Below are 24,954 nucleotides of genomic sequence, written 5' to 3' on the forward strand. Positions count from 1 at the left end.
GTGACTTGATCTGGTGGTCATGGTGCCTGGCTGGCTCTGTCGGAAGAGATGTGACTTGATCTGGTGGTCATGAGTTCCAGCCTCACGCTGGCTGTAGAGATTACTTAAAATAAACAAAACAAAAAACCCCACCAACTTAGAAACTTAGAAAATCAGTTGTTGAACCATAGTTAAAAAGGAAATTCCAGGGGTGCCTGGGTGGTGGCTCAGGCGGTTGAGCGTCTAACTTTGGCTCAGGTCATGATCTCACAGTTCATGGGTTCCAGCCCCAGGTCAGGCTCTGTGCTGACAGCTCAGACCCTGGAGCCTGCTTCCGATTCTGTGTCTCCCTCTCTCTCTGCCCCTCTCCTGCTCACGCTCTGTCTCTCTCTCCCTCTGTCTCAAAAATAAATAAACATTAAAAAAAATAAAAAGGAAATTCCAGAAAATTATAGGCCAATCTCACAGGATGTCAATGTAAGGAAACAGGAGGCAAGAAGCAAAGGAATATTTACTCATATGTTCCTGGATTTATCTCTTGACCAGGCAGGCCACCAAAAACTGAGTCTGACGTCTGGTTAGAAAAGCAAATGTTGATGGGGACTAAAATGCCAAGGACTTAATGTTAAAGACTTAGAAGAATCCTCAGATGAGCTCAATGTAACAGTCACAGTGTTATATTTAAAAAACCCATCTGTTGCAATATTTACACGTAAATTGGAAGCTTCTTGATTAAAGAGGGATGTCAAAATACAGAGGTACCCAACATATTATAGAATTCTAGGAAAATTCTTATTAGTCATGACTAAATAAGACCCAGCAGTAGCTAACTAAGTACTAAATAGTGAATTAAACAAATAGTGATGCCAGATTTGAGTGTCATATAAAATGGATTTCTAAAAGATACACGGGTGCCACCTTTTGGCCAGATTAAAAATTTACACAAATTATAACCCACAATCACATGTTAATTTCACAAAGAGACCGTGTTAGACATGGTTGTTTAATTCAAACATTATGTGAATAGATTTTAAACTGCCTTGTTGCTTAATACAGCTGATTTTTAATCACACTTTTTTATTTTTTAATACCTGGGATAGAAGATAATGCAAAGAGAGTTTAATTCTGAACTAACGCAATTCATACTTGGTAAGTATTCCTTTAGTTCTTGACAACCATCACAAAACTTATTTTAAGCTTTTAGACCAGGATTAGTCGACTTCAGCACTGTTGATGTTTTGGGCTAGGTAGTTCTTTATTTGAGGTGGGGGTGGGGGCTGCCTCCTGCATTGTGAGATGTTCAGCAGCATCCTTGGCCTCTACCCACTAGATGCCAGTAGCAACTATCCCCTCCCCAGCCCAACCCAGTTGTGACAACCAAAAACATCTCTACATTGTGAAATGTCCCCAGGGAAAGGGGATCGCCCTGTGTATGGTTAACTTGCAGTGTCAACTGGCCACAGGTGCACAGATATTTGGGCAAACATTATTCTGAGTGTGTCTGTGAAGGTGTCTTTGGATGAAATAAACATTTGAATCCATAGACTGAGTAAAGCAGACTGCGCTCCCTAAAGTGAGTGGCCCTCATCCAGCTGAAGACTGAATAGAACAAAAAGGCCGACCCTTTGAGAGTAAAGGCAACTTCTCCTGCCTATTAATCTGGGACATTGGTCTTTTTCTGCCTTTGTGGATCTCAAGCCTGCTGGCTTTTGGACTGGAATGATACCATCGGCTTTCCTGGGTCTCCAGCTCGCCAACTGTAGATCTTGGAACATCTCAGCCTCCATATTTGTGAGTCAATTCTTTATAATCAATCAATCTCTCTCTCTCTCTCTCTCTCTCTCTGTACTACACGCTATTGGTTGTTTCTCTGGAGAACCCTGAGTAATACATGCTGGTTGAGAACCACTGTTGTACATTAGGTTACTAGAGAAAATACAGGAAACAGGGAAGAAAGAAAGAAGCAAAGCAGGGAACTACTGGGCAATGGCTAGACGTTACCTTTCTTTCCAGAGATGGCAGTTGGAAAGCATTTGATTGGGACACCAATCTTCTATTAACACAGGTTATGGTTGATAAGACCTGGGTTCACTGATGCATTTTTGCATTACACATCCAAGATGGTCCCTGGCACAGAGACTTACTTACCCCAGTGCTAGGATGACAACACTTGGCAGACACTGCTGTAAAATAAGAACAGTCGATAAGCCGCACTTAAAAAAGGTTTTGTTTATGATCAAGTCACATTAATTTATTGGTCATGATAAAATACATGAAATCCACTGTTTTCATTCCAAATAGAGGATACAAAACTTTCTAAATTAATGTGTCGGAAGCAAACTCACGGTGCGTAAGGTGGGAAGAGTTTAACCAAACAATGTACTATTCTCTGCCGGCCCCATGAATTTGCCATGTGTTACTTGTACGTGGAGGATTTCTTCTGTGGGCCTTTCTTCTTGCACAAGTGTTTGAATTCCAAGTTTCTTTGAAACTATTTTAAGTTCATATTTGATCTACGCTGACTAAATGACTTTATTTGGCACAAAATGGAAGAGCCAATGGCAGTTAATGTCAGATGCGTCGGAGCAGTTGTCTACTAAGCAGTCGAGCGTGGCACAGAAACATGCTGCAGCACAACGGGTTCTTCCAGGTCTTGAAGACAAAAATCGCAGTTGGTGATTCCTTGTATTTAAGACATCCAGGCTTGGGGCTGTATAATCTCACCAGTTTTCAAAAAGTCCAACCATACAAACATAGAAGTACAGCAGGGAACAATCATTTACAGATTTCACTCTTAGGAATTTAAAAATTAATTATAATCAAATCCCTTAGAGCTACATTTAATGTAAAACATACAAAGACACAGATTACATTATGAAAACTCTTCGTGTGGCTTATTTTACCTCAATTACTACTAAAAAATGACACTTATCAAGGATCTGGGTTACAACACTAAGAATTTGCCTGGGCAGATAAACATTAATGGAATTATACCATTTTCCAGACTATCTTTTTCCATGATTAATAGGTATTTCCTTCAGTTTAAAGTGAGGCCTTTCCAATGTTACTTTAATAGAACATAATGAATAACTATGTTATTATCCCCACTCTATTTCTTGTCTCCATGTACTTTTTAGATGACCTACAGCAAAGAAACGAAAATAATATTTTCTCCATTGCTTTTGTTCTTTTTTTCCATGTGTAAACAATATGTTTGGGGTAACTTTCCATGAAGCTGAAATTGGCAAGGTTTTATTCCCAATAATGCCAATGAACGAATATCCCCCTTCCTAAAGTCTAAAGAGAAATACTACTGATTAAACTACAATAGAAATGGAATTCTGGCAACGTTGCCGTTTCTAGAGTACTTTCTAAAAAATAAAAGGAAGAACTGTGTCAAAAAATTATTGAATATTAAATAGTATATGACTGCTTCTAAGACATTCTAGAGTTTACAGGTTGGAATACTGAAGTTAATAGGTTTAGCTATAGAATATATGTAGTTTTCTTTATATGGCTGGTTTTTATTAATAATATTAAGAGAACTTAACACAATTCCTCACAACACCCCTGTGAGGTAGGGATTGTTTATGTCCACTTTACAAGTGAGAAATCAGAAAAACAGAGCAAGAAATAATAATCTCAAGATATAGAAATCAAGAAATTTTGGTTTTCTTATAAGGCAAACTGCACTTATGAGTACCAGAGTTCTGACAATATGCTAATAGGGACAAATACTGAAACAAGTCTGTTTTTCTCCAGAAAACAACTATATGTAGGATGTGGAAAGAAGAGAGAATCCTAAGTTGATCCAAGAAGAAAATGTCTGCTTAGTATTTGCCTCATACATTAATTAAGGTGCATCTAGCATTTCCAGTTTTAAGAGCTTGGTAATCATGCAAACCACATTATATGGTTAAGATTACAGCTCATTTTACAGATGATGAGGTCAAAACTAAAGGGTTTAGCTGAAAGAACCTTTTATATATATATATATATATATATATATATATATATATATACAAAGTAGATTCTCTTAGTAAGGAATCAAGTCTTAAAAAAATACACTCAGGGCACAGTATTAATTATACGTGTAACAGTTATTTTTAGAATATGCCTGTTGAATGAATGAAAAAAATTAAACAGGGGTCAGTTCCCACACCACTATTCACTGATTCTCTGCAACCCACCTTTTGGGACTTTTTTCCTATAAAATGGAGTTAACATTTTCCCACTTCCTAAAATAGAATATTATGAAGACTAAAAGAAAGAACATTTGCTCTGAATTTCTAACATTAAAAGGAACTAAATGAATGAGAATAAAAATACAATTAACCATTATGTTCTTAACATCTAATAAGTATAAATATATTTCAGCTTTAAATTAATGTCCACCGTGGCCAATCAGCCACAAGCAAACACAATTTCTCCAGACTCTGCCCTGAACTGCTACCCTACACCTCAACTCATATGCACCCGCAGTCCCACCCTTCAGCTACGCACTTCTTGTGTCAAGGACTAATGACTGAGCAAGAAGAAAACAGAGAAGGAAGAAATCAGAAAAACTGTCATCCTAGTGAGAAAAATAAAATTTCACTTGAAGAAGGCCGAGGAGTATATCATGAGTAGCCTAAAATACATGAAATCGATGTTAAGATGTGTGTTCACCCTATGAGATGAAATCTTTGAGGGCAGAAAAGTTTGAATCATTGTTTAAGTGACTTAAGTTTAAGATTAGATGAAGTTCTCACCCCCAAGAGCAACACATTTGTTTTTAGCCACTCCCAATGTAACTGCTACTATAAAAACAGCTAGTTAGATTTTTATTCTCAACACATAACAATCTTGACCCCAGGAAGTTTTAGTCATTTGTCTGAGGGAGAAACGCTACTGCCTTAGACAATGCCCAGTAGTTTCTTCATTCAGCCTTCAAGAATAACTTACCACTTCATAAGTCACCTAAACTCAGTGTTTACCCAGAGAAAACCTTTGTGCCCTTAGAATGGGCTGGATTACTCTTTCAGCTCCCTTCTGACTCCACTCTGATGCTGTCAGGAGATGTCTTCAGAAGGATGCAGTCAATAAAGGAGCTCAGAGTTTCTGTATACAGTTAAATTGTAAGCCTCACAAGCCAGATTTATTAAAATGTCTGTGAGGCTTTGAACTTAACAGGGCAGCACACACAAAAAAGATGAGGCTGTTTTAAAGCCTCTCTGCTTTGTTATTCTTGACTAATCTTTGAAATTTAAACATTTCAGAAACAATTTAGATCTATCCTTTGTGGTGAAGTTTAACCAGCTATTCTCCAGCAACGTAAAGCAGGACAATCTATCATTTAGCCCATCAGTTTTAATTTTTCTGGTGTTTTAGCTTTGTAAGTTTCACTGTTATAAAAGGGAGCTAAGGTTATTCACAAAGGGAAAGCTATCATGGACTTCAGACATAGTTCTAGGACACTGTGTGTACTGTTAGTTTTATGGACGAGAAACAAATGAAAACTGTGTCACTGAAAAACTACTTCTTCAAGTGATAGAAAATTAACATCAACTTAGGCAGCCTAGAAAATCCTCGGGCGCTGAGGGTAGAAAGACAATTTGTATTTTATCATTTTCCTCTCTAAGCTGATGTAAATTTCTGGTCATAAAAAAAATCTCAAATTTCTCTTAAGATCCTTAAGAAAACGTTCTAGATTAAGGTAACAACATTGGTGTTAGTCAAGGCAGTTCTGTCTGAAGCTCTGTTTATCTAGGTGTATGAACATTTCTGTTTCTCTGCTTAGGATTTTGTTTTACTGTTTGAATCTCCTCCATTTCTCTCTTTTCACTAAAATATTTTTCATTAACAATGAGGTATACTCAATGTGAAAAAATAAATAAAAGCCATGCAAGATGCTGCAGAGCTAATAAGTAAAAAGTGATTTTAAAACTACTCATGATTTATTATAGCTATGCCTTAAAACAAAATTTTTATACATTATATAGTTATGCATTAGAAATAACTTTAACTCCCTATGTGGCAGAAAATATTATTATTGTTTTTTATTATTTTTAAATCTTTAATGTTTATTTATTATTGAGAGACAGAGCGTGAGTGGGGGAGGAGCAGAGAGAGGGAGACAAAGAATGTGAAGCAGGCTCCAGGCTCTGAGCTGTCAGCACAGAGCCCATGTGGGGCTCGAACTCAGAATGGCAAGATCATGACCTGAGCAGAAGTTGGATACTCAACCAACTGAGCCCCCCCAGTGCCCCAGAAAATATTTTAAATAGTCTTTACAGTGGCTTATTCATGTGAAAAATTAGCCAAAACTGATAGTCTATTCTTTAAAAAATTTCATTTACTTCATTTTCAATTTGGTTTTACTGATTCTACTTAGAAATTCTATAAATATTTACTCTAAAGTTCCATAATTCTTACACTGATTTCTGATTTCGTAATTGCGATTTATGAACGGTTCACGGCTCTACTTGAAGGTTACATTTTAATAGCCATGTGTATAACATACCTTACAATAAGACCTAATATATACCACCTTAAAGCTATAGATAAATGGCAAAGAAAAAAGTGAACAGACGTTGAGGAGGAAGAGAGTTTATGAATAAAAAAATGCATGTGGATTTTTTTTCAGAATTGGTATAAAAATTATGGAGGAGAAAGTGCTACTCCACAAGGATAGTGTCCACACTTTCTTGTGTGAGCTCTGACTCTAAGGCACAGGATGAATCTAACTGTTCTTGCGACAAGCAAGAACTTCTCAGGGGGACATCAGACCAGCTGTCACAGTACGGCTGAAATCTCTGGGCTACCGCATTACTGAACCTTTGGCATCGGTTGTATCTGGAAGATTTACCTTTGTGTATATACATGTGTTCCAGCAGTTGGCTTTTTCGGAGAAATTTGTGACCACAGATGGAACAGCTGATTTTTCTTTTCCTTGAAAAAGAAAAATTACAGTTTAATTCTACTGGCTCTGAGTCTTTGGAGATCAGAGACACTTGGCTGATCTGCAGAGGCTCGGTGGTACCCTGGTTTGAGTGGTCAGGCTGCTGCTCATTCTCCTTGACAATGAAGGAGCTGACCCTGCGGCATTCAAGAGCCTCACTGTTTTCATTAAGTGGATGCACTTCACCAAGGTCGTTGCTTTCCAGAATGGAAGCAGGGACACCAAACGGGAGGGATCCGGACACGTGGGTATGGAGATGTTGTCTTAGGTTACTACGGGAATCAAAACGTTCCCCACAGTAATGGCATAAGTGTATTTTGATACCGCTTTCGGTGAAAGTGGGGCCTGTCACCTCCGCTGAGGGTGAGGGATGGCTCTGGGAGATCACAGACTCTGGGTCACATCTCTCCTGCTTGATGGACACTGGGGGCTTCTGGTGTTCCTCCAAGGCGTGGGCAGCAGGACGGGCCCTCTGCTGATCGGCAGTGCCATCATCCAGCCCAATAGCGAGAGAGAGCTGCAGCTGGGGGTGGTCACCCTGCGCAGCAGCCCTGTTGCCACTGTTACTGGCAGGAGCTTCTTTGACCTCCAGCCCCGGTTTGACAGCTGTTTTTTGGGTTGTTGAGATCTGAATGCCATACAGATTGGAGGACTGCACAGTCTCTGGTGAGAACACCTGATTCATTTCAGTCGCAATGTGAGAAAGGTAGTCGGCGTGAAGAAATCGAATCCCTTCCTCCAGGCGACTATGATCCACAATCTGTTTTGGCCCTTTCCCCGTGTACATAATGTGCAGCAAATAGCTGAATATGTCAGGTTGGATATCAGTTGGTTGTATTTTTATGCATTCACTGTTAAAAACAAAAAACAGAACCGCACAAAATGAAATGACCAGCTGGCCTTTTGGGTAGCAGCATACAGTCTAAGGCTAACGTGATTTCTTCCCAAGAAGTTCAAACTTAGCAATCTGCCTTGATGAAACATATCAACGGAAAATTAAACTTTCACTATACACCAGCTCTGTGGCCCAGCAACAAGTCTTCATGTCTTCAACCTACCGCCTAAAGTTAAGAAACACACACAGATGTTCTGATGAGTTCAACGTTTAGTGACTCCTAAGTGATATGCCCTATACAAGCTGCCAGGGAGTAGAAACGTGATGAATAAAACAGGTCCCTTGCTGTTAAGGAACTTACCAGTCTTTTGAAAATATAATCAAAAGAACTGAGAATGGGGACCCAAAGGACTCCTGCACGCCAGTCTTCACTGCAGCATTATTCACACTAGCCAAAAGGTGGAAGCAATGCGAGTGTCTAGCAACAGGTGCCTGGATAAACAAAATGTGGCCTGTCCGTACAGCGGACTATTACTCAGCCAGAGACAGGAATGAAGCTCTGACACCTGCTACAACATGGATGAACCTGGAAAACGTCTGGTAGGTGAACTAAGCCAGACACAGAAGGACACATTTTGTAGGATGCCACTTATAAAAAATATCTAGAGCAGGCAAATTCTAGATTTGTAGATTAGAGGTTACCAGCAGTTTGGGCCGGGAGAGATGGGGAGCTATTGCTTAATGGGCACAGAGTTGCTGTTTTGGGTGATGAAAAGTTTTGGAAATGACAGCAGTGATGGTTGCACAACGCTGCTGAAAATGGTTCAAATGGCAAACTTTATGTTATATATATTTTACCAAAATAAAAAATATTAAAAATTTAAAAAGGATCTATTGAAATTGGCAATATTTAGAATTTCAATTACACTAATCCCAGGGGCACCTGGGGGGCTCAGTCGGTTGAGCATCCGACTTGGGCTCAGGTCATGATGTCGTGGCTCGTGGGTTCGAGCCCTGCATCAGGCTCCATGCTGACAGCTCACAGCCTGGAGGCTGCTTAGTTCCTGTGTCTCACTCTCTCTCTGCCCTCCCCTGCTCGCATGCTCTCTCTCTCTCTCTCTCTCTCTCTCATAAATAAATAAATAGCACTAATCTTATTTTGGCTTCCTAACTATATTAACACATCTAGTCTTTACATCACAAATGAATACAGGCATAACTTTGAAAAACTTCAAAATAACCCCAAGCCCAATTTCTAGATATGAATCTAGAATTCAGATAATAGGTGGAAATAATGAGTGAACAAGAAATTGGGAAACACCCTGCAAGATGAGGATAAACAGAACCTGAGGGAAGTGCTGGATGTCAAGGAACAACAGAATCAGTCAACGGACTTACCTTCTCTGAAGCAAAACTTTGTGAATGCTTCACAGTGCACTGGGTGTCAGTAAGTATAGCGACAATCCATTTCTTTAGTCCCCGTATCTCGGGATTGCCTCCTGGGTTTCACTCTTAGCTCTCACCCACCCACTTCCAGGGTCTGTGGCAGGGCTTTTTTATATCGGTACAGAGCTCTGTTAACTGAGGATTTTTAGTTGCTCAACAGAGATACCAGACAGCAGGCCTGACACCTTTGCATCTCTTGGATTTAGTTCAGCGTGCATGGTGCCTGGCACACAACAGGCGCTTTGGGAGCTGAACCAACTCACAGCTCTTAGAGGAGACTGATGTGAAGGTACTGTTTCTAAGCCAGTTTCGACACTGACCCTAACTATGACACGTCCTCCCCTTCAACCTCCTCCCTCCTTGTGCCATGCATTCCAGTCATTCTGACGTACTCCGTTTCCTCAATGTACTAGCCTGGTTCATATCTGCCTATGTTTCTGTGTACTTTTCCCTCTGCCTGCAACGTACCTTCCTGCATTCCTCTACAACATCTGGAAAACTCCTCCTGATCCTTCAAGATACAGGGCCTCAATAAAGCCTATTCCAACCTCCTCAAAATAGAGCTGCTGACACTCCACTCTACCTTCTACAACACTTCTATTATAGACGTATCACGTTAATTATTGACAGCAGTAGCTAACAGTGCAAAGCTCCGTTCCAAGCATTTTAATATTATTAATCCATTTAAATCTCAACACCATGGGGTGAGTACACATACAATGCCAGTGTCTTACATAGAAGGAAACTGAGGCACAGACAGATCAATTACACTGCGATTATTTTCTTTACGTGCACTATCTATGAGACTATTAACCCCTTGAGGGCAGGGAGCATAATTAGCCTGTTACTGGGGTCTAGCACAGTACTGACATTAAGTACCTGATAAATACTTGAATGAATGAATGGGTAAATAAAAATGTGTAATTGAGGCTAGACTCCTAGTATTTCATGCACGGTCCTTTAAAAAAACATAGAGAATTCTATCCCTTTCAATCGAGGATGGATTAAAGCTATTCTTTAAGAGCTCAGAATCTGAATACCACTTTCCTGCCCTCTTCCTACATACCCATCATGTTGGGATAACCTAAATTCAAAACATCAAAGCACTTTTTGAAAATAGTATTTGAAACAAATGACTTTTGAACTATAGTATAGAATATAAGATGGGTAGAACTATGACATTAAGGCCTTGCTATGAAAGTGTTACAGAACAGGTATCAAAAACTTAGTGGTAGAACACAGATCTTTAAAAACACATATCTGCATTTGAGTGTAACTTATTGGGGGGCTATAATCCTGGATGGACCAATTATTTACTTCAACCTCAGTCTTCTTTTCTCTAAAATAGTGTGGATAAGAGGCACCTGGCTGGCTCAGTCGATTAAGCATCTGCCTCTTGATTTCGGCTCAGGTCATGATCTCACAGTTCATGAGTTCAAGTCCCACATTGGGATCTGTGCTAATGGTGTGGAATCTGCTTGGGATTCTGTCTCCCTTGCTCTCTGCCCGCAATCCCCACCCCCACCCCCACACTGTGTTCTGTTTCTCTCTCTCTCAAGAATAAATAAACAAATAAAATAAAATAAAATAGTGTGCATAACAGTAGAATGTACATTAGGTAAATACTTAGTGCTTGGGTATGGGATAAGCCTCCAATAACTTTTAGCTATTACTGTTTTCATTTTTACCTTCCACCATGGATCCTACACACAGAGATGAATTACTAGATGTGTAAAAAAAAAAAAATACATAACTTTTTTTTATTTCTTAAGGTGACCCCATGACAAAGAATCCCCCAAATGATGTTACAATAAGGTTTAGCTATATCACAATATTTAAAATTCTTCTGATTTACAAAAGCACATCCTTACCTTGTTTGGTGAATAAATATCATCTTGAAATAGTTAGAAAAAGCAGCAAGCACTGCTCTGTGGGCTTTGAAGTAAACGTCTCCAATAGCAACTGTGCAATCACACAGAAAACCAAATTCTCGCTGCATGTTCAGCTGCTGCAGGAGGACAAGGCTATGGCTACCTGTGTCCATTGTGGCTCTGAGAAAAAGCACAATTTTTGTTTGGTTTTTTTTTTTTTTTTTTACAAAATTAGCTACAGTTCACACACATCTAGAGTACAAGGACACCTAAATTTAAACGAGATTATTCAATAGTTTTTAATACTGTTAATTTCACCCCAAACCTAGCTAACATGAAATCCCCTCCTTATGAAAATACCAATTCTTCGAAAACGGTAAAATATGGTCTTTTTCATTTGGTAAGAAGGTGGCTTGGTATGAGTGACACAGAAGCAAAAGGAAGGCTGTCCTTTTTTAATCTATCTGACCTCGACGTTACCAGTCCGTTCTGTTTCCTCACTGGAAAATGGGATTGAGATGCTGACCCATTCCTCAGACCTAAATGAGTGAGGTTATGTGACAACCACCTTGTGATGGAAACTGCTATTCAAATGTTAACCATAACTGTTAATAACTTAACAGTGTCCTGGCTGGGCTGGAGGTGTTACTGCTCCTTAGGAATCCTCTATGTGGTCAGGGGACACTGGCCTCCTGACTATCATACAATGTTTGGGAAATGTGTCAGTCACAGTACATTCAGGAGCCCTTAAAATAGATACTAAGCCACACCCCCTGATTTACATGGGGCCTGGAACCCTATGGGAAAGAGCCTATACCCTGATATTGACTGGATTCAGACATACATACAAGTATGGAGGCTCCTGAAGAAACAATACAGAATGGGACCACTGGTCCTGGGAAAAATCACGCATGAGAAAGAACACGCAGAAGAATTCTGCCAGCAAGGGAGAGCAGTGTGAGCAGCAAGGGTACTGAGTGCTGTCGTTACGTGTAGGTGGGAGGCCCCGCTTCACCACCTCCTCCCCAACCGTGTAGACAGCCACCAGTGTTTTAAGGAGAAGGCAGCCAGGTACGAAGGTCATCACTGGCAAGCTGGGAAAAACCTTCTCTAAAGAGCAATTTCTGCGAAAGAGAATGAAGTTTCCTCACTAGCCAGAGACCAAAGTCGAAGAGGTCAGCGTTGAAAGTGTGGGGTTAGCTGTCTGGAGATTGGCCGCAGCTTGGGCAGCAGACAGCTGAGTGATCAATTATATAATAGAACCAGCTAACACTTAACGGTGTTTCCTTTCCCTTAGGAACTTTCTACTCATTTAATTCTCAATACAACTCTACAATAAAGGGAGTAAGCAATGCACCTTACAGATGAAGAAACTGAATCAGTGCAGAATAAACGGACTCAAGTCATATTGCTAGTAAGTGGGAGAGCAGGGGATTCAAACCAAGGTACTGGGCTCCCGAGCCCAAATGTCCTCCCTTTCCACCTTTCAGAGGGAACATGACCGACAAACTGGAGATGCTTAGGGAATGGTCAGGTTATACATCAAGACACACAGGGAAGCCTTGGGGCACCTGGGTGGCTCAGTCAGTTAAGCTTCTGACTCTTGGTTTCGGCTCAGGTCATCATCTCCCGGTTTTTAAGTTTGAGCCCCGCATCGGGCTCTGCACTGACAGTGTGGAGCCTGCTCAGGATTCTCTCTCTCTCTCTCTCTCTCTCTCTCTCTCTCTCTCTCTCTCTCTCTCCCCCTCTCTCTCTCTCTCTCTCAAAATAAACTTTAAAAGAAAAAATTATGAAGTAGTTCAGATGGACAAATAGGCACAGAGAGCAATGGGACAAACACGCAGCCACCCAGCCCTGAGCACATAAGGTAAACGTTACAAACATGGCAGAGACCCCCTGCCATCTCTCCCTCGCTTGCACTACCTCCTACCTTGCCTCTGAAGGCAGTCATCATCCTGACTTTGGTGTTTATGACTGTCTTGTAACAGCATTATGTTCTTGCTGCATCTGTACATATCCCTTAAGAAGGGAGAGTACTATTTTGCATGTTTTAAAAATGTATGTAAATAATAGCATACTTTAAGAATCCTGCAATTTGCTGCTTTTAGTTCTACATTCATAAATTGCTTTTTAAAATTCTACTTACTCACACGTAAGTTTCTCCTAAGCCTCCCCCAATTAAAAAATAAATGAAAACAGGGGCGCCTGGGTGGCGCAGTCGGTTAAGCGTCCGACTTCAGCCAGGTCACGATCTCGCGGTCCGTGAGTTCGAGCCCCGCGTCAGGCTCTGGGCTGATGGCTCGGAGCCTGGAGCTGTTTCCGATTCTGTGTCTCCCTCTCTCTCTGCCCCTCCCCCGTTCATGCTCTGCCTCTCTCTGTCCCAAAAAAAAAAAAAAAAAAAAAAAAAAATTAAAAAAAAAAATAAATGAAAACAAAACTCTTACTCCTTGCCATCTCATTTTAAAAGCCTGTAAGCAGTAATGAAATAAGGAAAATAACAGAACCTACAGAGACCCGAGCCTCAATAAAAATCCAAATTGTAAGTATTGTTCCAAAAGGCCATTTGACTAAAAGTCACTACTTATCGTATTTGCTACATTACCCAGAATCCTGAACTCCACCAATTTAGAGAGAGATTTAAACACCAAAATAAAACTGGGTATACTGAAGATTTCACCATGTGAAAAACATATGTCTTAGATTCAATGAATGGTTCAAAGTGAAGTAGCTTAAACTAGCCTTACAAATTGTTTAAAGCAAAACAAAACCTCAGATCATAAACATTTTCACCAGATCTATATCTATCTGTCTATATATAGTGCAGTAGTATAATGAGCTATTGAACCACATGGAAATGAGAAAGGGCACACTAAAAAGCCACATAGACAAAAATGTTGTGGTTAATCGTCTATGAGTAACAGTTAAATTCTTCACTTACTGAACACATTTTTTTTGAAGAGAAACTTAATAAAGAAAAAATTATTTGAAAGCACGCATTACACAAGGCCTAGGGATAGAAAAAAAATTACACAGATACTGCAATCAAGAAGACTGCAGGCTAATAGGGGAGACAAAACATAAAACATAATAATTATGATATAAAGTAAAAGTGATAAATGTCCTAAGAGCAGTTCAGAGAACATGTTATGGGGGGGGGGGGCAGGGATCAACAGCAGGTGACTCAATGGAAAATAAGCCATTATATAGATGGACAGCAGAGGATGAACATAGCATTCCAGGCAGAAAAAAAACAGGATGAATAGAATTACAGGGAAGAGTGTGAATATACAGGTAACTGAAGAATTCAGTAGGGCATAGAAAAAACAAAAGTAAGTGACTAACGAGATGTGGTTAGCTCACACAGGGTACCAATTGTAAAACTGAAAGGTACTCCAGTTGTGTTTGAGATGAACTGTTAAGACGTTTTTGCTGGAGGGAGAACACATAGTAGTTAAAGCTCAGACCCTGGAATTAGACAGCTTGGATTAAAATTTCAATTCTGTCATTTAGCTGTATGATCTTGAGAAGATACTTAACTTTCTGGTCTTTGGTTTTACTTGTAAACTATGGATGGATAATTACAGTATCTATCTCACAGGTTGTTATATAGATTTAATACGATAATGCATATAAGCACTTAAAAGTAGTGGGGCCCATAATACCAAGTATCATCATCATCATCAGGCCTGTTAGTCAAACTGCTCTAGTAACAATACATAAAAAAGATTAGCAAGGGAAAGGTATGGAGAAATAAAGACCAGCAAGGAGTCTGCTGTAATATCCAAGTAATGGCAGTGGGAATGAAGGAATAAAAAAAGACGCACCAGACGCAGAACTGACATGACCTGGCAGCAGACTGGAAGTGATAAGCCACAGAGAATATCAAGTCAAAGGTGAATCTCAGAATTCCAGCTTGGGTCACTGGAAGAATTCGTTCCTCCCTTCAGGTCGTATTTGCAGAATAACTGTCAGGTGTCAATACAAAGGCAGGGTCCCAGAATGCTGGGGAAGAGGCACAGAAGCTGTCTTAATAAAAGAGAAGTTTCATTTTGGACATAGTTCAAGGTGTTCACGCTAGGACATCTGAGTAGAAACGCTTGGTGATCAATGAGACAACATGAGGACTGGAGCTCTGGAGATCAGGGCTAGAGAGAGAAGGGCCTCAGTAATTACACAACCGAAGCCACCAGGAGTGGATGGGACTACTGAGTGAAATAAGAGGGGAAAAAAAGCTAAGAATGAATCCTTGAACAACACAGAAAAGACACAAGAAGAAGAAAAGGAGAAATAAGAAAATATATTTTCTTATATAAGGGAATGGTGAAGGAAGGCAAGAGCCTTGGCTGGGGGAGCCCAACAGCCTCCATTTTCCATGGTGGAAAATGCTGCAGACAAACATGAGGATGAGGCCTATTACAAATGCCCCAAGTGTGGGGACCAAGAGGTTTCTGGTGACCTTTGACAATGGGAAAGCAGCAAGAGCAAAATATCTCACTGCAAGAGGATGTTAGAAAGCACACGTCATAAAGGGTAGGTACAGATAGGATAGGGCACTGAGAATAGGCAGCTTCAGCTTGGAGAAGACTTCCAGCCTGAAGAGGGGTGGAGTCTCTAGAAGCCAGAAGGAACACAAGCAAAAGTCTTAAGTGTAGTAGTCAGCCACAGAGAAGAGAGGGATTTCTTACTGATGGTGGCAAGGAGATGAGGTGAGGGGAGAATGTGAGAGTAGTCTGTAAGATGGCTTTGATTTACATACTATGAAGTTAGTCCATATGCAAAGGGAAGAGCTGAATTTAGGCCTTGAAAGAAACCTAGAGTAATAATCCCTGATGCTAACATATAGTGATGAAGTTCATACAGAACTTTCACATAAAACAATCTCTTTTTCTCTTTTAGGTGTGATACTTTCTATTAACCTGTCTTCAAATTCATGGACTCTTGTCATTTCTGTTAAACTCATTCAGTGAATTTTTAATTTCAGATATATTTCCAGGTCTAAAATTTTCATCTCATTCCTTTTTAGTGTCTGGTTCTCTGCTGAGATTTCCTATTTCTTTGCCCATTACCGCTTTACTTTATGTTCCTGAGCATAGTTATAATAGCTACTTTAAATCTTCTCTGCCAGGGGTGCCTGGGTGGCTCGGTCAGTTAAGTGTTTGGCTCAGGTCATGATCTCACAGTTTGTGAGTTCGAGCCCCGCGTCAGGCTCTGTGCTATTGGTTCAGAGCCTCTGTGCTATCGGTTCAGAGCCTGGAGCCTGCTTCGGATTCTGTGTCTCCCTCTCTCTGCCCCTCCCCTCCCCTGCTTGTGCCCCGTGTCTCTCTCTCAAAAATAAACATTAAATCTTCTCTGCCAAATCAAACCTCTGGGTCATCTTGGAATCAATCTTCATTAATTAGGGTGATAGTTTTCTGTTTCATTTTGGACAATATCCTAGACATTGTGATTACTGCAGTAAAGACTCTAGATTCTGTAATATTCTTCCAAAACACATTGATGTTTTTGCTTTGTTGTTATAATTAACTTGGTTGGACTTAAACTCCAAATTCTGCCTGCCCTCTGGTTCAGTGTTTTTAGCAGTTGGTGTGCCGAATGGGGGTTGCTCCACATATATCTAAGTTTAGGGATTGGCAAGAGATTCAAGCTGAGTAATATACAGTATTTGGGGTCCTCCCAGCATCCTTTCTGGAATTTTCCTTTTCTTCCCAGCTGTGTGATCACCCTGAACTCTGTCCTCTTTTCTTCAAGCAAGTAAGATTACAGGTTATTAACCTAATTTTAGCCATCTCCTCATGTCACCAACAGGAGTCTTCTCTCAGGATAAAAGCCATAGAAATGGAAATGTGCCCACTGATGTTCCCTTCTCCCAAGTATAGACCTTATTCCAGTTTCTGCCTGATTTTTGTCACTTTCAAATGCCATCTGGTAGTTTCTAAAGCTTTTTTTCAAGTTCATACAGTTGACCCTTGAACATTGGTTTGAGCTGCACAGGTCCACTTATATGTGGATTTTTTTCCATAAACACAGTACTGTACATGTATTTTCTCTGACCTATGATTTTTTTTTTTTAAAGTAAGCTCCAGGCCCAACATGGGGCTTCAACTCAGAACCCCGAGATCAAGAGTCGAACGCTCTACTGAGCTAGCCAAGCGCCCCTTCCTTATGATTTTAATAAGTTTTCTTTTCTCTACATTATAATATAGCATATTATACATATAAAAAATGTGTTAGTTGACTGTTTATGCTATCAGTAAAGCTTCCAGTCAACAATAGGCTCTTAGCAGTTAAGCTGAGGGTAGGGAGTCAAGTTATATGCAGATTTTCAACTGCAGAGGGGTTGGTACCCCTAATCCCCACTCAGTGCAAGGGTCAAATGTAGTTTTTATTTCAGAATTGTCCCAACAGGAACTACTCAGCCATTATCACCCTTCATCAGTTCTAAATAGTCCTGGACTCAAGATCCACTTACACTCTTAAACACTATTAAGGACTGCAAAAGGCTGTTGTTTATGTGGATTATATTTATCAATATCTGCCATATAAAAAATTAAAAGTGAGACTTTTTTGAGAGACATAATGTGTTAGCATGTGAGCAAGGGAGGGGCAGAGGGGGGACGGGGAGAGAGGGGGAAGGGGGGAGGGGGAGGAGAGAGAGAGAGAGAGAGAGAGAGAGAGAGAGAGAGAGAGAGAGAGAGAGAGAAAATCCCAAGCAGGCTCCATGCTCAGTGCAGAGTCCAACGTGGGGCTCAATCCTATGACCCTGGGATCATGACCTAAGCCAACATCGAGAGTCAGATGCTCAACTGATTGAGCCACACAGGTGCCCCAAAAGGGAGACATCTTAAAAATTTTAATTCATTTAAAATAACAGTAAGCCCATATTAACATAAAATATACTTTTTCTAAAAAAATAACTACATATATTTTTTAAGTGGAAGGGAAACATTGTTTTATAGTTAACAATCTTCTGATGCCTGGCTCTAAAAAATACAGCTGGGTTCATTGCTTCTCCGTTCACATAATCTGTTGCCACATTAAAAAAAAAATGTTTATTTATTGGGACGCCTGTGTGGCTCAGTTGGTTGATTGTCCGACTTTGGCTCAGGTCATAATCTCAGGGTTTGTTGAGTTCGAGCCCTGTGTTGGGCTCTGTGCTGACAGCTCAGAGACTGGAGCCTGCTTCAGATTCTGTGTTTCTCTCTCTCTCTCTGACCCTCCCCTACTTGCGCCCTGTGTCTTTCAAAAATAAATAAACGTTTAAAAAAAAAAAGTTTATTTATTTTGAGAGAGAGAATCCCAAGCAGGCCGTGTGCTCTGAGGTCAGAGCCCTACTCAGGGCTCAATCTCCTAAACTGTCAGATCATGACCTGAGAAGAAATCGAGTCAGTTGCTTAACCAACTGAGCCACCCAGGTGCCCCTGCCACATGTTGTTTCGATTCAAGCATAGTAAGATATTTCAGCCTTGCAAAAGCAAACTCCTTGTAGATCCTGAAAAGGTTTCCGGAATCTCTGGGGGTCCTTGCACCATAATTTGAGAATCTCTGCCCTATGCTATCTTTTTTTGATCCTATGAGGTAGTAGAGCAGGTACTATATTGGTTCCATTTTATGGTTGAGGAAGCACAGGCTTAGGGAAGGCAGGAAAGGTACCCGACGTCAGGCAATTAGCCATTAACTGACAGTACTTCAGGTCTGACTTTACTTTTATTTTTTTGTTAAAGTTAATTAGTTACTCAAGGACAATTCCTTTTTTTTTTTTAATGTTTATTATTTATTTTTGAGAGCAAGAGAGACAAAGCCCGAGCCAGGGAGGGGCAGAGAAAGAGGAAGACACAGAATCTGAAGCAGGCTCCAGCCATGAGCGGTCAGCAGAGCCCAATATAGGGCTCAAACCCATGAACTGGGGGATTATGCCCTGAGCTGAAGTCAGACGCTCAACCAACTGAGCCACACAGGCACCCTTCAAGTCTGACTTTAAACTCATGCCCTTTCTTTAAAACCCCCATGTAAAACTTTTAACATATATACTGATGCAGATTTTGCAAATATATTGAATTGAATAAGGGGGAAATGTTTCCAAGTGTATAAAATGAAAAAAACTCAGATCTGTTAAAAAACAAAACAAAACAAAAAACCACAATTTACATACATAATAGGCTCATTCAAACTTGTTTGCATAATAATAGACCTTTGATGTTTCAAGGCAACACAACCAGATTTTATCTCATGTCAGTATAGCCAATCCACCACAGAGTTATTAAAAACATTTGCTAATGCAACCTACTTTGCAAATTATTAGCTAAACTTTTCATATAGCCTTTGCTCATTATTTCTTTGACCATCAATTCTATTTTCTCTACTATGTGGAACAGCCAAAGCTTTCTATGCATGCAGAAAGATCTTAGAAGTTACATTTAAGAATTTCCGGTGGAGGGGCAGCTGGGTGGCTCAGTTGGTTGTGTCCAACTCTTGACTTCGGCTCAAGCCCTGCATAGGGCTCTGTGCTGGGCATGGAGCCTGCTTAAGATTCTCTCTCTCCCTCCCTCCCTCTGGGAGGGAAAAAAAAAAGTTAAGAAAAAACGAATTTGGGGTGGCAATTTTAAGATGTGAGAGAGGTTGCAGAAAAATAATTTTATACATTTTATTAAATTGACAAATACCATAGTCAAAATGAAAGAGTACTTCATCTTAAGATGCTTTATTATCAAAGTGGTATTTATACTGTAATAATAAAATCAGTATTGATATTTAAGAAAAACTACAAAATCTTATTTACTAACTCAATTGCAGTAACTCTGGATTAGCTCAAACTAAGTAAACTAGAACAGCTTTATACCAGTATCTATTTTTGTTTAATAAAAAGTTAGCTGACATTTAACATCTTTTAGTTTTTACTTATTTTATATTATTTATTCTCATTTATTTAAATATTTATTGTATTAGACTGGACTCTCAGATCTATGGTAGCCAGACGATAGACGATATCCTTGAATACACAGCTTTTCATTCTCTCAGGCTGTATGAATCTTTAATAAAAAAGAGACATAGGTATAAGACATCTGTTGCTGTAGAAAATAAACAGTCTTAGATATTTTCTCTGTGGTTCCTACCATTGTGACTTTATTATTAATTATAATTAATAGACAAAGAGAAAAGTTGGCAGAGGAATGTGTACAGCTTTTTTGAGATACTTACTCATGGCTATAAATACAAAGATAAAAGCAGATATATTCAAAGTGCCAAGTGATAACAGACTTTATACAATGGTTTTAATTTTTCAATGGTACTTTCACATGACTGTGGAGGTGTAACAGTTTATAATCTAGAGAAGGAATGTTTGCAGAGATCATTTAATCATGGAACAGTAGCTCTTATCACTGACTGTACTGTAAAACTTAAAATGCAGGGGCTGTACTGATGCCTGCGTTCCACTCCACGCTAACCCAAAGACAATTGCTGTGAGGCTCAGATCCTTTTTTAAAAAGCTCTTCAGGTAGTTCTAATATGATGCCTCAGTTAAGAACCACTGTATTAGAAGGGAACTAAGCAACCCGAAGAGAATATTTCACTCTATAATTTCAGAGAAAAAGAAGCAATTTTACAAGAAGTTCTCAAAATGTGGGAATTACACCAAATACGTTAAATGAAAAATCAACTATTGTACTTCTAATGTTAAACAAAAAAATTAGCCAGATCCTAAGAAACAAAAGTGCTCCCAAACTAGTAGAATGGGCACTGGGGGCAGAGGAGGAACACATCATTTCCAGACTTCTTCTAAAGAAGTATTTAGGAAAAAGAGGTATGTCCTCTCAGACGCCATTATGCCTATTTTCATAATATCTGAAAATGATATGGAAATCACAAATCTGAAAATACTAGATAAAACGTACAGTAATTCTAGGATCTGCTTATGAAAATCACTAAAAATATTAGAAAAGAGGGTAAGAAGCAGACGTGGTAGAAGACACAGGAAGAGCAGTTATGCTCTAGAAACCTTTAACGGAACAGGGAAACGTTAGTTTGGGGCCTCCTGCCTGTTGCCAGACCCAGCCAGCCTACTACATCTCTAACCCCCATCCAACCAACATGTGGGATGCCTGATAAAGCCGCAGCACCAGGCAAACATGAATGCTAATACTGGTGAATGCAAACAGCTAGTGGACCTTAAAAAAATCAGAACCCTGTGAAGGAAAATAAACGGTCTTCTTAGTCCACTAAAAAAATAATGACTGCATTTCTGAAAGAAAAAAAAAAGCTACTCAAAGGACAGCAGAAAGCTGGAAAACGACAATGCTAGTACAGATCTAGAATACAGTATAAACAAGAATAATTATTACTTCTGAATATAGGTGAACCAGTACTTCCTTTGCTACAGAACGTTCCACAAACATGTTATCCACATGGGTTAATTTTGCTTAAAGTGCCTAGAGTTTTTCACAAGGAACCAAAAGTCATTATGTGACTGATAAGTACAGGGAAAAAATGAATTAGAAAAATTTCAAAAATAACTAACAATACTATAAACATTTTTTTCTTCAATTAAGATTTAAAAAGGGGTGTGTGGGAGGCTCAGTCGGTCAAGCGTCCAACTTCAGCCCAGGTCATGATCTCACGGGTTCAGGTTCGTGAGTTCAAGCCACGCATGGGGCTCTGTGCTGACAGCTGGGAGCCTGGAGCCTGCTTCGAATTCTGTGCGCCACTCTCTTTTACCCTCCCCCACAACAAGTAAACATGAAAAAAAATTTTTTTTAAAGATTAAAAAAAAAATTCCCACTGGCAAAGGGAAAGCAGATTTGTGAATAAATTACTAATCCTAAAACTGATGTTTGTTTCAAATACTTTCCTCTTACTCCACTCGCCCTAAACAAGTTCAAGTAGCAATCTTTAGTATCCTAGAAAAAATAATACTGTTAAAGTAGCTACTATTATAATGAGTAAATACTATATGCAAGGCCTTGTGCTAAGTGCCCTATGTACATTCTCCCTTTTAGTCCTCACCTTGACTATGCGTTATTTTTATTTCCGTTATACAGATGAAGAAAAACCTAGACTTAGTACCCACAACTAGCAGATAGTATAAAGTGGGGATCAAGAGCTAGGTCTGATTCCATAACCTGCGCTGATAACTATCAACTGGAATAGTACTTTTCTTAGCATTCTTCTCTCAAAAGACTGACGTTCGCATGCAATTTGGAATAAATAAGCAAAAACGGAGCACAGGAAGTGGTGTACAAGTACTTTATAATTTATCAAGATAAGAGCACCTGCACTGCTTTTTTAAGACGAGGAGAAAAAAAAAAAAAACCCTGCAATAATCTAAAACCCCAACTCTGTTCTGGCCCTATTATGACAAAAAAAAAAGACAAGTTTTTCTGTAACAAGATGGTCAAGCACCACCTATGGGCCATAGTAAATAAATCACTTTGGTTCAGTGGTGGGGAGGGCATTATGCAACACTTCCCAGCACTGCCTTTGCCAGGATATTTTACGGCCAAGACTCTTGGGCCCCTCCTCCCCAGCTAGACAGCCTGGCTCCTGCCCATTCCCCTCAGGAGATAGGGTGGAAGCACACAGCTCCATTTTCTAAGGCAAAGAGGGCAGCTGAAAGTCCTGCTCGGCCTCTCTGGGCAACCACAGGCGCCAATAAATCAGCCACAGGCGATTCTCTCATCCTTTTCCTGGCTTGAAGTCGTAGCAAGATACAATGCACGAGAGCACTGACTGGACTTGTGAGATAAGTGATCTGGCCTTGAATTCTGCTGTAAATGACAGTATCACAGAAGACAGGTAAATCCTCTAAGTCTGTTTCCTCGCTTGTAACATAGAAACACTACTACCTCCTTTTTTATTAAGTACTCACAATTCATCTATGAAAGTGGCTAGCCACTGCTGGTGCTCAGTAAACAGCGAACAAGCTGAGGAGAATCCATTTCCACTGCTTCTAAATAAGACATTCAGGGAAGGGCTGGGCAAAAAGGTATAGCACGTCATGTGACGCCCCTCCCTGCTTTGTCGATAACCATCCTTGTGACCTTCCACGGTTTCCCGTAACCTCCCAGCTATCAGAACTAATCTATTCCAAACAAACAAACAAACAAAACCAAAATGAATCTATTACACGTGCTATCCCAGTATCCTACGCCCTATTAAGGGACTGTTTTCTGATCATGGATAGTTTACCCTTAACCAAAACACATCCAGATTGCTTGCTAAACAGATCTTTGATGCCTTAACCTAAGGAAGCAACCAATGCTGCAAATATTGGTTATTCTTGCAGATAATACGGCTGAATTTTGGAGACAGCCTTTGAGCCCCAAAGTACATCATAGGGAGTCTATTTCACCTAGAGATAATGCCAACCCCATTCCTTAAAATAACAGAGCCATCACACAATGGCCAAGCCTGGTTTCTCAATAATCTGAATCAAGGCAAGTATATCACCTCTGGCAGACAGTCTCTACAGTGAGTGGGTTAAACCGGCACTGTGCTCCTGGTGTGGTGGAGAGCCCAATAATCAAGGCCTAGAGCCCTACGATCCAGTTACTCAAAAGATGTAGGGCTTCGATCAAGCTACACGTTCTTTAGGCCGGGTGTCTTTGATTGTAAAATGAGAGGGATGAACTGGATTTCCTCTAAGGCCCCTTGCAGCTTTAAAATGTCATTCCAACGTATACCTTACACGCTTGACAAAATCCTGTGAGAATCAACAGTTTTGCCAAAAGACCCGAGTCTCAAGAGAACGAATACCAAATATAATTCCCCGGGGGAACCAGGCGTTACTTTAGGAAACACATTAGTTACTATCAAGTTCCAAGTACAGCTCTAGGTGCTGCCTAAGCAGCTTGATTTTTCCAAATAACAAGTGCTAGGTAAGCAGTGAATGATGGGGCAAACTTTTAAAAGAAAAACTGGATTTACTCAGAATGAAATCAATATAATCCGAAAAAAGGAAGAAATGAATTATGAAGGGGGGAGGAACTTCCTGCCCTAGAAACGGGGTAATCACAAACAGGGGTGGGGGAGGGAGAGGACAGTGGCCGAAGCGTCTCGCAGTTTGCACCACGAGACCCGCCCACTTGCGAGAAGGGTCCGCGCGGCCGCCCGGGGAACGCCGCAGGCCTGCTGGCGGGGGTTCCCACGCGGGGTCAGGCCCCGACAGCCACCTTCTGCGGGCAGCAAAAAGTGGTTCTGGGCATCCTCGGCCCAGCGCTCCCTGGCGGTTGCCATTTTCCTCCTGTGCCCTGATTGACATGTCAAACGGACCAGAACACCCCTCTCCCCAGCTACTTGCATCTGTCCCACGACCGGCGCAGCTGCAGGCCGCCGCCCCGGGCGGCTCGCGGCGGGAGGGACTGAGCCCGGAGCAGCCCACAAGGGCCGGGCCGCGTCGCTTACCCAGACGCCGCCGCGGCGGCCAGCCGGCTCCACCGTGCGGGAGGGGCGGCTCCCGCGCCGCGCACGTCACGCGGCGGCGCCGGCTCACGCACCCTACGGTCCGCTCTCGCGCGGCTTCCCGCGCCGGCCGCCCCGCGATGGGCCCACGTGACCGCGCGCCTGGTAGCCGGGGAACGAGGAGAGCGGGGGCAGAAGAGTGCGTGCGTACGTGCGCGCCCGCCCGCCTGCCTACTCAAGAGGCTAGGCGGGGGTCGGCCCGCGCTCTGGGCACCTCCGCGATGGTCCTCAGTCGTGACTCTGTAGGCGGAAGCGTGGAGATGAGCTTGAGCGTCACAGGCTCCCCACACACAACCGCGTGACCCGGGGACTTTCCCCAGGGTGTGCAGAAGCACAGCACTACCTCAGTTCGGGGGTGGGGGTGGGGGAGGATGCGCCCGCGTGTTCGCGGGAAGAGGGGTGGGGGCGCGGGGCCAAGGAGGCCGAGCCGC

At 41.1% G+C, this 24,954-nt stretch overlaps 1 protein-coding gene across 4 annotated transcripts; it reads right to left on the minus strand.

The window, feature by feature from the left end:
• Nucleotides 1-2,203: 2,203 nt before the first annotated feature.
• On the minus strand, nt 2,204-24,599 carry ZBTB25 (zinc finger and BTB domain containing 25). 4 transcript variants are annotated; one of them, XM_058739311.1, is made up of 3 exons: nt 24,467-24,597; nt 11,072-11,251; nt 2,204-7,770 (listed from the first exon to the last, which is right to left on the minus strand). In XM_058739311.1, exons 2-3 carry the CDS (start codon nt 11,242-11,244, stop codon nt 6,636-6,638), a joined length of 1,308 nt encoding a protein of 435 aa, XP_058595294.1. In that variant the 5' UTR covers nt 11,245-11,251; nt 24,467-24,597; the 3' UTR covers nt 2,204-6,635. The 4 variants fall into 4 exon arrangements, with proteins under 4 accessions (XP_058595294.1, XP_058595295.1, XP_058595297.1 ...); XM_058739312.1 differs by having other exon boundaries at nt 24,363-24,469; XM_058739314.1 differs by lacking the exon at nt 11,072-11,251 and having other exon boundaries at nt 24,467-24,599.
• Between the last annotated feature and the right edge of the window lie 355 nt (nt 24,600-24,954).

The sequence above is a fragment of the Neofelis nebulosa genome, chromosome 7 (assembly GCF_028018385.1).
Source record: "Neofelis nebulosa isolate mNeoNeb1 chromosome 7, mNeoNeb1.pri, whole genome shotgun sequence".
Taxonomy (NCBI): domain Eukaryota; kingdom Metazoa; phylum Chordata; class Mammalia; order Carnivora; family Felidae; genus Neofelis; species Neofelis nebulosa.

What these genes read in the sequence shown, in the direction of transcription:
- ZBTB25 (XM_058739311.1), bottom strand. Translation starts at nt 11,244, where the DNA reads ATGGACACAGGTAGCCATAGCCTTGTCCTCCTGCAGCAGCTGAACATG. An exon ending in ATATTTATTCACCAAACAAG is followed by an intron (nt 7,771 to 11,071) that starts GTAAGGATGTGC and finishes TGTTTTTAACAG; the next exon opens with TGAATGCATAAAAATACAAC.